This window comes from Chiloscyllium plagiosum, unplaced genomic scaffold, assembly GCF_037043375.1.
Source record: "Chiloscyllium plagiosum isolate Xiang-an unplaced genomic scaffold, Cpla_swu_hap1 HiC_scaffold_2, whole genome shotgun sequence".
NCBI lineage: Eukaryota > Metazoa > Chordata > Chondrichthyes > Orectolobiformes > Hemiscylliidae > Chiloscyllium > Chiloscyllium plagiosum.
Window position 1 is genome coordinate 122,431,539 of NW_028270140.1, and position 13,646 is coordinate 122,445,184.

At 41.4% G+C, this 13,646-nt stretch overlaps 1 protein-coding gene across 4 annotated transcripts in view; it reads left to right on the forward strand.

The window, feature by feature from the left end:
* Positions 1-13,646, forward strand: part of pde8b (phosphodiesterase 8B) — a 302,418-nt gene that overhangs the window by 254,281 nt on the left and 34,491 nt on the right. For all 4 annotated transcript variants that reach the window (XM_043707141.2, XM_043707150.2, XM_043707123.2 and 1 more), the window contains exons 9-11: positions 807-895; positions 8,115-8,169; positions 10,966-11,017. In XM_043707141.2, the coding sequence (XP_043563076.1) occupies positions 807-895; positions 8,115-8,169; positions 10,966-11,017 (196 nt within the window). The remainder of the gene's footprint in view (positions 1-806; positions 896-8,114; positions 8,170-10,965; positions 11,018-13,646) is intronic.

Consider the following 13,646-nt stretch of genomic DNA (forward strand, 5'->3'; position numbering starts at 1 on the left):
TGGTGATCTAGGAAGGAAGAATAGTGGAAAGGAGGCCATTGGGAAAGGTGTCACCCCCCTTCCACTCAAGCGAGGGATACCTGCAAGGCTTACTCCAGTACTTTATCCACCAGCCTCAAAGTCAAGGCTGTGCTGGAAGAAGCTTTTAAGAGGCAGTCAAGTTCCAAAAAAAAGCTACACTAGCAATGCAGAAATGTCTCTGAAAATGACCATTCCTGGTCATTAGTTACCTCCCTGAGGCTGGATTCAATCCCTGACATAAAGAGCAGGAGGTGCAAAATAGTTCCTTAAACAACTGTGACACTAAGCTTTTTTTTGAATTGAAGTGTTTCTAATTTACATTATAACAAAAGACTTCCAGCTTTTTTGGGTTGTTATTAAATTCAAAACTGATGCCCAACCCAAATTTCAGACTTGAAACACATCCAGTCTAACCTGGAAGTATATCAATTATTATTTTTAAAACTTTCCCAATATATCAAACTCCAGACTTCACATGCAACATTCTCCTTCAAATTGAATGTGAATAGAAGAAATGAGAAATTTGTGTAAAAGCAAAATACTGCACGTTCTGGTGTTCTTGCAAATTAAAAGCGAAAAGACCCGGAGAAATGCAGCAGATCTGGAGAGAAAACAGAGTTAATATTTTGAGTCCAGTATGAGCAGCATGGAATATTAAAGAGATTGCATTATGCTGTTTGATAGCCTACTTGTGGCAGTTGTGAGAAACCCACACAAAAAGACACATGAAATAATATCCTCATCTATTCCAAACTTGACAGATAATCCATGATTTATTTTAACAGGAATGGCATGGAATTTACTATGCAAGGCAGAAAACAGGAGACAGTATACAGCAAGATGTGAAAATAACACCTGTAATAGGCCAAGGAGGGTAAGTATCATCACTTAATACCTGAAGAACACAACCTGGAGAAGCCATCCTGAAATTTTCTCATCATTGTGAGTGTACTTACACCACAGGGACTTGGAGTGCTTCAAAAAGGCAACTCACCACCAGCTTCTCAAGGGCAGTTAGGAATGGGAACTAAATGTCAAGCCAAAAAAGAAAATCAGTCAGTGACATCTCCATCCCATGAATGAAGATAAAACCTAACTAAAAATAAATAAAACTTCTAGATTTAATGTCACCTGACTTCTAAATTCTACTTTCCTATTAGATTTTTGATGGAAAAGAGAATTAAAGGCTAATGGGGGCAGTCAGGAAATTGAGGTTGAGACCAAAACCAGATTAGTCTGAAGCTATGATTAGATGGAGCAGGGTCAAAGGGCTAAAGGGCTGACATTGCTCTTAAGTCCTACATCCTGTATGGGAAAATAGGGCAAAGCCAGCATGCTTTCATCAAGGGGAAGGTCATGTCTGACAAATCTGCTAGAGATCTTTGAGGAGGTAACAAGCAGGTTAGGTCAAGGAGAGCCAATGGATGTTATATGCCTGGACTTCAAGAAGGCCTTTGACAAGGTGCCACACAGGAGGTTACTGAGTAAGGTAAGGGCCCATGGTGTGAGAGACAAGGTGCTAGCATGGATAGAAGCTTGGCTGTCTGGCAGAAAGCAGACAGTGGGGATAAAAGGGTCCTTTGGAGATGGCAGCCAGTGACAAGTGGTGTTCCCCGAGGCTCTGTGTCGGGAGCACCACTTTTGACTTTATACATTAACCAGGTAGATGAAGGAATGGAGGGCATGCTGGTTAAGTTTGCAGATGTTATAAAGATAAATAGAGGAACAGGTCATATTGAGGAGGCAGGGAGGCTGCAGAAGGATTTGGACAGGTTAGGAGAGTGGGCAAAGAAGTGGCAGATGAGTACAACGCGGGAAAGTGTGAGATCATGCACTTTGGTCAAAAGAACAGAGGCATAGACTACATTCTAAATGGGGAGAAAATTCAGAAGTCTGAAGTGCAAAGAGACATGAAGTTCTAGTCTGGGATTCTTTCAAAGTAAACTTGCAGGTTGAGTCAGTAGTTTGGAAGGCAAATGCAATTATGGCATTTGTTTTAACAGGACTTGAATATGAAAGTAGAGATGTACTTCTGAGGCTCTACAAGGTTCTGTACAAGCCACATTTGGAGTATTGTGTGCAGTTTTGGACCCCATATCTCAGGAAGGATGCATTGGCCCTGGAGCGTGTTCAGAGGACATTCGCGAGAATGGTCCCAGGAATGAAAAGTTTAACATTGAGGTACATTTGAGGATGCTGAGTCTATACTTGGTGTTTAGAAGGATGAGGGGGGGATCTAATTGAAACTTACAGAATACTGAAAGGCCTGGACAGTGTGGATGTTGGGAAGATGTTTCCATTGGTAGAGTAGACTAGGACCTGAGGGCACAGCCTTCGAGTAAAGTGAAGACCTTTGAGAACAGAGATAAGGAGAAAGCTCTTCAGCCAAAGAGTGGTGAATCTATGGAATTCATTGTCACAGAAGGCTGTGAAGGTCAGGTCATTGAGTGTATTTAAGACTGAGGTAGATAGGTTCTTGATTGTTAATAGGATCAAGGGTTACTGGGAGAAAGTGGGAGAATGGGGATGAGAAACTGACCAGCAATGATTGAATGGCAGAGTAGACTCAATGGGCTGAATGGCCTAATTTCTGCTCCTCTGTCTTATGGTATATCCTACTTCCTGACATGTGCAGAGCAGTGGCACAAGAATGATCCAGTTTTCACTATCAATGTTCGAATTCTATTTTTAAAAGACTTATAAAATTACTGGTAAACTTACAAAGTAGCTATGCCAAGCCTACAAATCTTTGTTCACACAATGGTTAATTATCAATCCAATAAAAATACTATGGAATATTTATCTCTTTCTTCAATAAGCTTTAATCTTGCTCTTCTCCAACTGACAAGAACACTACTCCTACATGCCTGAATATAAATAATAATGAGGAACAAAAGCGGGTTATTTTATTAAACACCACTTCGAATTTTCATAGTAGAATTGAAATAATTAATTGTCTGTTTTGTCTTCATTTAATACTGTAGTAATCCAATCTTATGAGCATACCAGTGATTGAGTGTGTCACAATTAAAGACCTATATATATTGTTTATGTAGCTGGGTTGATCTGTAAGAATGTTTTTGGATCACCTGTCTATGGCAAAACAGACATAGAACAATTTTGAAGACTGTCTAGAGCAGAGATCTTCAGCACTTCAGCCAAGACATTGGTGGGCCTGTACTTTTTCCAACGTCCAGTGCAGATGAGCTTTCTAGAACCAGGACAGGAAAAGGAAGAACACTTCTGACTGAGGATGGTTGCACATTTTCTGTCTTTTGTACTACTTTCTGGGTTATAGAATCATAGAGATATCGCACCATAGCACTGAAACAGACCCTTCAGTCCAACTCATCCAAGCCAACCAGGTTTCCCGACCTAAACTAGTCCCACTTGCCTGCATTTGGCCCATATCCCTCGAAACCTTTCCTATTCATTTACCTGTCCAAATATCTTTTAAATGTTACAGAATCATAGAAATGTACAGCACGGAAACACACTCTTTGGTCCAACTTGCCCATGTAGACCAGATGTTTTAAATTAATCTAGTCCCATTTGCCAGCACTTGGCTCATATCCTTCCAAACTCATCCTATTCATATATCCATCCAGATGCTTTTTAAATGTTGCAATTGTACCAGCCTCCACCACTCCCTTTGGTAGCTCATTCCACACACGCACCACTCTCTGTGTGAAAACGTTGCCCCTTAAGTCCCTTTTAAGTCTTTCCCCTCTCACCCTAAACCTATGCCCTCAGGTTCTCGACCTCCCTAGGCCAGGGAAAAGACCTTGTCAGTTTACCCTATCCACGCCCCTCATGATTTTCTAAACCTCTATAAGGTAACTACTCAGCCTCCAACACTCCAGGGAATACAGTCCTAGCCTATTCAGCCTCTCCCCACAGCTCAAACCCTCCAACTTTGGCAACATCCTTGTAAATCTTTTCTGAACCCTTTCAAGTTTCACAGCATCCTTCCTATTGGAGGGAGACGACAATTGCACAAAATATTCTAAAAGTGGCCTAACCAATGTCCTGTACAGCCGCAACATGACCTCCCAACTCCTGTACTCAATGCTCTGACCAGTAAAGGAAAGCATACCAAAAGCGTTCTTCACTATCCTATCCTAAATGTTGTAACTAGATCTACCTCTGGCAGTTCATTCCACATACAAACCACCCTCTGTATGAAGAAGTTGCCTTCAGGACCATTTTAAATCTTTCTCCTCTCATCTTAAAAATATGCTCTCTAATTTGAATTCCTCTGTCCTTGGGAAAAGACCCTTGATCTTGTCATTATCTGTGCCCCTTGTGATTTTATAAACCTCTATAAGGTTTATCAACCTCCTATGCTCCAGTGAAAGAAGTCCCAGCATATCCAGCTTTTCCATTTAACATAAATCCTCCAGTCTCGGCAACATTCTTGTAAATCTATTCTGAATCCTCTCCAATTTAATAATATCCTTTTTATAGCAGGGCGACCAGAACCGGACACAGTACTCCAATTCTGGCCTCACCAGCACCCTGTACAACCACAACATGACATCCAACTCCTATACTCAATGGTCAGAGCAATGAAGGCAAGGGTACTAAATTTCTTTTAACCACACAATCTACCTGTGACACAACTTTCAAACAACTATGTACCCGAACCCCTAAGTCTCTCTATTCAACAACACTAGCCTTATCGTTAACTATATAAATCCTTCCCTTGTTCACTTTACTAAAATGCAATACCTCACATTTATCCAAAGGTAACTCCATCTGCCATTCCTCAGTCCATTGGCCCAATTGATCAAGATCTCTTTGCAATCTTAGAGAACCTTCTGCACTGTGCACAATACCACCAATAGTGGTGTCATTCACAAACTTATTAACCATGCCTCTTAAATGTTCATTAGTATTATTTAGATAAATGATAAACATCAGTGGACCCAGCACCGATTCCTGGGGAGCACAACTGTTCACAGGCCTCCACCCCAAAAAAACAATCACGACCACCCTCTGTCTCCTACCATCAAGCCAAGTTTGTATCCAATTGACAAACTCACACCCTGAATCCTGTGTGATCTACATTTACTAACTAGTCTACTATGCGGAACTTTGTTCACATGGACTTTGATAAAGCCTTTGACAATGTCCACCACTCTGCCTCATCAACCTTTGATTACGTACTCAAAAGAGACATGATTTCCCACTCACAAAGCCAAGCTGACTATCCCTAATCAGTCCTTGCCTTTTCAAATGCATGTAAATCTGTCTCTCAGAATCCGCTCAAACAACTTACCCACTACTGATTCAGACTCACTGGTCTATAATTCCCAGGTTTCTCCTTAGTCTTTCTAAAATAAAGGCACAATATTAGCCACCCTCCAGTCTTCCTGCACCTCACCCTGGCTATAAATGATACTAATATCTCTGCTAGGGGCCCTACAATTTTTTCCCTAACTTCCCACAATCTCCTGGATTGATCAGATCTCAGATATTTATCCACCTTTATGTTTTTTTAGAACATCCTGCACTTCCTCTTCTTTAATGTGGACTGTTTTCAAGACATCAGTATTTATTTCCCTGAGTTCCTTAGCTTCCTGTCTTTCTCCACAGTGAAATCTGACACAAAATATGCATTTAACATCTCTCCCATCTCCTGTAGTTCCACACATAGACAATCTCGTTGATCTGGAAGGAGCCCTTTTCTCTCCCTAGTTGCTCTTTTGCTCTTAATGTACCTATAGAATTTCTTTGGATTATCTGCCAAGGCATTATCACCTTTGATGATGATGGGGTCTGCTCCTGTCAGTAGTCTACTAAAATTCATGACTATGTATGGTAACAATGTAGATCTTTGACTTGATATGTTGGTTATTTGTTGATTTACTGAACTCTTGCCTACTGAGTGCTTCTTTTGTTATTTATTGAACATGTAGTGCTGTAAAGTGACTTCACCAGGGATTAATGATGGTGCTACAATTATTTATAATATATCTGGATGACTTGGATAATCAAAGAGAATGGTATCATTAGCATCACTCGCTAATGAGTATGATAGTCAACCTAGGAAATTCAGTGTCACTGGTCATAGATTCTATGGGTTCTTGTGAGGCTAATGAGCCTGATCCTAGAGGCACATCTCTGACCACCCATTTGGCAGGTGTGTTCAGGAGGTAGAATTGGTCTTTGGCCTTGAAATCATTGGCATTCCTTTCTCCAGATCCTGTTCGGTACTTGCCCTTGGAAAACGGGCATTCTCAAATAATTATCCCCCTTCACACAGGAGCTTCCTCAAAGTTGCTTTTTTTTTCTGAACGAGGGCTATGTTGCATTTCTTGAGGTACTATCATCAAGTTTGTGGATGACACAAAAATAGGTAGGAATACAAATTATGAGGATGACTCAGAGTCTGCAGTGGAATATAGACAAATCAAGTGAATGGCCACAAAGTTGGTACTTGGAATACAATGTGGGAAAATGTGACATTATGCGTTTTGGCAGGAAGAAGAGAGGAGTTTAACATTATTTAAATTGGGAAAGACTACAGAAAGCTGCAGCACAGAGGAATTTGGGTGTCCTACTGCATGAAAAGAGAAAGTTAGCATCCAAGATCAGAGGGTGAAAGGGAAGGCAAATGGACTATTGCTTTTATTTCGATGGGAATGGAGAACAGAAAATAGGCAGGTCTATACAAAGGACTCATCAAAGTACACTTGAAACACTGTGAACAGTCTTGGGCCTCTCATTTAAGGAAAGATACACTGATAGGTGGTTGAGAGAGGGTTTGCAGATTGACTCTGGTTATGTAGAGATTTTCTTATGAGACGTCAAGAAGGTTGGGTTTGCACTAATCGGAGTGTAGAAGAAAGAGCAGTATAGACCGTTCTGCTATAACATGCGTTTTGTCAACGCAAATTTGCTGTAACACAATTGACGAATTGGGGATGCTGTTTCTAAAGAATAAACTTTTAAAATGTGTGTTGGCTGTAACATGATTCCATCACCAACACTTTAAGCACTGTTTCTAAAGCGTGATTTGCTATAACGCAGATTTGCACATGAACACAACCCTTGCATTATAGAAGAACTGACAGTAATGTTATTGGAACATATAGAATTTTTAGGGAACTTGACAGGATAGATGCAGAGAGTTTATTTACCCTTGTGGGAGAGTCTAGGACCAGAGATCATAATCTCAGAGTAAAGGGTCACCAATTTCTTACAGAGATGAGGATTTATTTTTCTCTCAGAGGGTAGAGAGTCTGGGTGGAATTCTTTACTGCAGAGGCCGAATCATTGGATGTATACAAGACTGAGATTTTAAAAAGTGTAAAAAAGGGGAAAAGATAGGAAAGTACATCTGGTGATTATTAGATTGTTATTTTCAGATTACCAGATCAGCCATGATCTCATTGTATGGCAGAACAGACTTGATGGGCTGAGTGGCCTACGTCTGGCTCGATGTTTTATGATCTAAAACCTGGAGAAATGGGCCTTACAGTTTGGACTGAACAAATAATTTGGCATTAATCCTCTGGTAATCCTCTGAGCAAGGGAGTTAATAATGCAGAAAATATCAGCTGAACTAGCAATTGTTTTGCAAATTTTGTAAAGAAATTCAGCCTTATATATAGTTTAGCACAATTGTAGAATTCCAGTTATATCTATTAGAGTTCTAATAAACACAGTTTTGTGTGTAGAAAATATATTTTAGAAATTACAGCCCATAATATTAATGTACAGACCCAAAAGCTAGCATTAAACTAGTGCATGAAGCAACTTCAGTGAAATCAGGTTTCTAGTGGTAGAATGGCGCACAGTGTGTTACATTGTGACAGGACAGACTTCTCAAATGTTGTTGAAATATCTTCTTGCGTTGTTGTGCTGACTATAAAAATAACTGAGGAGCAAATAGAAGCATGCAAATCCTAAACAGTGCAAACAGTGGGTGGGGAATCCAATGTTTGTTCCCTCATTAAATCACTAATGAATACATTAAATCATTGGTGTTTAGTAAACTGAAGAAGTGCCATATTTGATCCTCTATCAAATGTTTTGTGATGCTTCACCGGATTTGGGAATGTAATTACTTTCTCTTCTATCAATAGGAAAATTAGGCATTTTGTGTCAATCAAGAAACTGTGCAGTGACAACAATAAGCAGGTAAGATTTTGAGTTGCCACTTTCTTCATTCTTTTCTATTGAAGGCATCAATTGAACTATATGTGAACTTTGACAGTGCTGATGAAAGCCATCGTAGATATCATGTTATCATGTTACTGTGTTTTACAGGATTTAAAATTGCTGATATATTTCTTTATAATTAGGTAGTTTTAATTGAGGTTTGAATAGTGAAACACTATTAAACTCTCATTCTTAACTTACCTAATTAATGCTGTCCCTATTGAAGCTGTTGCAGTCATTCTTCAATTTCTAAACAATTAGCTTTAACTGGAGTTTCACCCATTCAGTGCTCCATTATACTCACGTATAATCATTGTGAAGCTCTGCCATTATGAATCTTGTTACGTAATTGGATTTCTGTGAAATGTACCTTGTTCATATTTCTGAAGCAGTGTGAAAATTTTGCAGGATGTTGGAAGAGGAGCCCTGGGACTAGCAGGAAGATTTACTGCCAATTTAGGTGTTCTGTTATTGGGAGTCCTACTTCTAAAACTTAAGATTTTTTTTTAACTTCTGATCAATTTTCTCTGTTAATTATCATTCCCTCCCCTCCTCTCGCCAAGTTTATCAATGGTATTTGGTTCCACCAATTCGTCACACAAAGTGAACATTCAGGATAGATCACACAACTGAAATGTTATGGGTGCAGGCTGGCAGTAAGGGCATCTCATAAAGTTGGGTGCCACGGTGGCTGTTGTCTCGCCATATCGGCTGACATTTGATTAATGGTCACTTAATCTACCCAATCTGTGCCCTTCATAATTTTATACGTCTTAATTATGTTTCTTCTCAATCTCCTCTGCACGAAGGAAAACAACCCTGATCTGTCCAATCTCTCTCCATAGCTAACACTCTCCAGCCGAGGCAACATCCTGATGACCTTCCTCTGCACCTTCTCCAATGTTATCACATACCTCCTATAATGTGGATTCTAGAACTGCTCACAATACTCTAGCTATGGCATAACCATATTTTATACGGATCTGGCGTAACCTCCCTGCTCTCAAACTCTATGCCTAGGCTAATAAAGGGAGGTTTCCAAATGCCTTCTTAACCACCTTATCCACCTGTCCTGATACTTTAAGGGACTGGTATACATTCACATCAAGTTCCTCTGATCCTTCTTTTCAGGTACATCCCAGGCTGCTACTGTTTATTGGATATTCCCTTGCCTTGTTTGTCCTGTCCAAGTACATCACCTCACATTTATTCAGATTGACTTGACTTGAATTCGCCACTGATCAGTTCCATCTGGCCAGCCTGTCTATGTCCTTCTGTAATTTAAAGCTATCTTCCTCACTGTTTAACACCCCGCCAATTGTTGTATGATCTGTGAACTTAATGATCAACACTTCTATATTTAATTATAAATAATTTATTTAAGCAGAAGCATTAATGGCCTCAGCTCTGACTCCTGTATGACGTCATCTAGACACAGACATCCAGTTGAAAAAACACCCCTCAACCATCACCCTCTGGTTCCTGCCACTCAGTCAATTCTGAGTACAACTAGCCAAACTTCCTTGAATCCCATTGGCTTTTATTTTTGCTATTAGTCTGTCATGCAGGGGCTTATCAAAAGCCTGACTAAAATCCAAGTAGACTACATCAAAAGTATTGCCCTTATCTACACGCTGTAGTCACCTCTTTGAAAAATTCAATCAAATTGGTCAGACATGACCTTCCCTTAACAAAACCATGATGTTTGTTCTTGATAAATCCCTGCTTCTCCAAGTGCAGATTAATTTTATCCCTCAGAATTACTTCCAATAGTTTCCCCCATCACTGAGATTAGATTAACTGGCCTATAGTTTCCTGGTTTACCTCTTTTTCCCTTCTTGAATAACAGTACCACATTGGCTGTCCTCCTGTCCTTGTACCTCTCCAGTGGCCAGAGTGGAAATGAAAAGTTCTGCAAGCATCCTGCTATTTCTGTCTTGCCTCACTCTACAACCTGGGATACATTTCATCTGGTCCTGGAGATTTACCTGCTTTTTACCCTGCCAGGATTTTCAGAACCTCTTCTCTGTCTGTGCTAATTTCTTTCACTGTATCACAGGCCTTCTCCCTGATACCTATAACCCATTGTTCCTCTCACTAATGGACACCGATCCAAAGTATTCATTTAAAACCCTACCTGTATCCTCTGGTTCTACATATATATTACTGCTGTGGTCCTTAATGGGCCCTACTCCTTCATAGTTATCCTTGTACTCTTAATATAAATCAGCCTAGGATTTCCCATTCTTTTGCCAGCCAGTATCCTTTCATGTCTCCTCTCAGATTGCCTGATTTCCTTTTTTGAAGAATCTTCTAGCTGGACTAGAAAGATAAATCACATTGGGCTTGAAGGACTTCACATACATTTGCCATAGATTTGAATCCTATTCCTTGGTGAGCACTGATACAAAATATTCATTTAGTAGCTCAGCTGTGCCTCTCCCTGTACTAGGATAGGAACACTTAATGAAATTCCTTCAGTCACTTTCTTAACTGTTAAAATAGATATCAGAGGAATTTCATTTAATCGTTAATGACTTGTTTATTGATTTGTGTAACTCTCTCCTTGCCGGTGTACGACTCATACCTGAACCTAGCTTAGTGTCTTACAGTTGGCATTTTAAACATTGTCGACAAATTATTAACTTGTCCTTAGAATATATCAAAATAGTCTGAAGGTGGGATGAGCTTTGTTTTAGATAATACACTGTTTATAAGTCTTAAAACTCAATCATATTTGTGGTATTAATTTATTTCATTTATTTAACCTATTAGATTTACAATATGCACAGTGAAGACAAATATATGGAAGAAAATTCTCAATCAGGTGAGACAAATCAAACCTTTCTTTGTTTTTATTGGTGTTGGTATCTGGTCACTTCAGGATTCCTGATGAAGGGCTTATGCCCGAACATCGACTCTCCTGCTCCTCCGATGCTGCCAGATCTGCTTTTTCAGCACCATACTTTTTGACTTCAGGGCTCATAGTTTTGTTGTGGAGACAGATTGTGATGTCCTATACTTTCATTGTGTGCAAGGTTTCACCATATAGATTTTCCAACTGGATGTCAGCCTTGGCTTCTTAGTTGGGTTAGGAAGATGCTACTGGGACCCTGACCCCACTGGGGATGAGGAGAGTTGGTGTGGTCCAGTCCCAGGGGTTACAGTAGAGAAAGGGGGCAGGGTCCAATCTTTGGCCCCAGAGTCGGGACATGGCACTACATTCCGTCTGGCATTGGATTTCTGATAGATAGGGGTGAGACTTTGGAGAGCTGATCTAAATTGATTGAAGTTGTCAATTTAAACATGAATGATTCTCCTTATTTAAGGACCCATGCAAAACCTTAGGGTTTCAAAGAAAGAATTCCAGAAGAGATTGATATTTTACTCAAAGTTAACTTATCTGCAAAATTAATTCGGCAAAATTGGACATCCAATCCCTCTACACCTCCATCCCCCAGGATCAGGGCCTCCAAGCCCTCCTTTTCTTCCTCACCCAACGTCCCCAACAGTACCCTTCCACTGACACTCTCATTTGATTGGCTGAACTGGTCCTCACCCTTAACAATTTCTCCTTCGAATCCTCCCACTTCCTCCAGATGAAAGGGGTAGCCATGGGCACACGTATGGGCCTCAGCTATGCCTGTCTCTTTGTTGGCTACATAGAACAGTCCATCTTCCGTAATTACACTGGCACCACTCCCCACCTCTTCCTCCGCTACATTAATGACTGAATCAGTGCCACCTCGTGCTCCCGTGAGGAGGTTGAGCAGTTCATCATCTTCACCAACACGTTGCACCCTGACCTTAAATTTACCTGGACCATTTCTGACACCTCCTTCCCCTTTCTGGACCTCTCCATTTCCATCAATGATGACCAACTTAACACTGACATTTTTTACAAACTCACTAACTCCCACAGCTACCTGGATTACACCTCTTCCTATGCTACCTTCTGCACAAATGTTATCCCATATTCCCAATTCCTCCGCCTCCGCTGTATCTGCTCCCAGGAGGACCAGTTCCACCAGAACACACCAGATGGCCTCCTTCTTTAAAGACCGCAATTTCCCTTCCTACGTGGTTGAAGATGCCTTCCAACACATCTCATCCACATCACGCACCTCCACCCTCAAGCGCCACCCCTCCCACCGTAACAAGGACAGATCCTCCCTGGTCCTCACCTTCCACCCTACCAACCTCCACATAAACCAAATTATCTGCCGACATTTCCACCACCTCCAAATGGACCCCACCACCAGGGATATATTTCCCTCCCCACCCTTTTCCGCAAAGACAGCTCCCTCTATGACTACCTGGTCAGGTCCACGCCCCCCCTCAACAACCCACCGTCCCCTCTTGACACCTTCCCCTGCCACTGCAGGAATTGCAAAACTTGCACCCACACCTCCCCCCTCAACTCCATCCAAGGCCCCAAAGGAGCTTTCCATCAAAGTTTCACCTGCACATCCACCAATGTCATTTATTGTATCTGTTGCTCCCAATGCAGTCTCCTCTACACTGGGGAGACTGGACGTCCTCTCGCAGAGAGCTTTAGAGAAAATCTCCAGGACACCCACACCAATCAACCCCACCGTCCCGTGGGCGAACATTTCAACTCCCCCTCCCATTCTGCCAAGGACATGCAGGTCCTGGGCCTCCTCCACCGCCACTCCCTCACCACCCTATGCCTGGAGGAAGAATGTCTCATCTTCTGCCTTGGAACACTTCAACCCCAGGGCATCAATGTGGACTTCACCAGTTTCCTCATTTCCCCTCCCTCCACCTGACTCCAGTTCCAACCTTCCAGTTCAGCACCATCCTCATGATCTGTCCTACCTGCCAATCTTCCTTCCCACCTATCCACTCCACCCTCCTCTCCAACCTAACACCTTCAGCCCCACCCCCATCCACTACTGTACTCTTTGCTACCTCCTCCCCAGCTCCACCCCCCTTCCATTTATCTCTCCACCCCAGAGGCTCCCTGCCTTCATTCCTAATGAAGGGCGTTTGCCCAAAACGTCGATTTTCCTGCTCCTCGGATGTTGCCTGATCTTCTGTGCTTTTCCAGCACCACTGTAAATTAATTAGTTGCGCAGTAAGATTTCCATCGATTAAAATTCATGGACAAGTGCAGGATGTTGCCTACTGATATATCCTGATTTGCAGAAGTCATCTGTGTTCACCTGATTGTTAAAGAAAAAAGACCCCAAGGACAACAAGTTCTTCAGCAGCTGATCCGGACAGAGAGAAGAGACATAATCAGTTTAACCCACGTGTTCAGATTAAATACAACAATCAAAAGCTCGATTGGTTAAAATAATAATACTTTTCTATCAAGTAAGCCAAATCTATCATAGCCATGAGTAAGAAACAGAGACAGACCTTCAGTGTGAAACTATGCAACACTTCAAGACACAAAAGAATGTAGAAGCTTGGAACTTCCTTTCACAAAC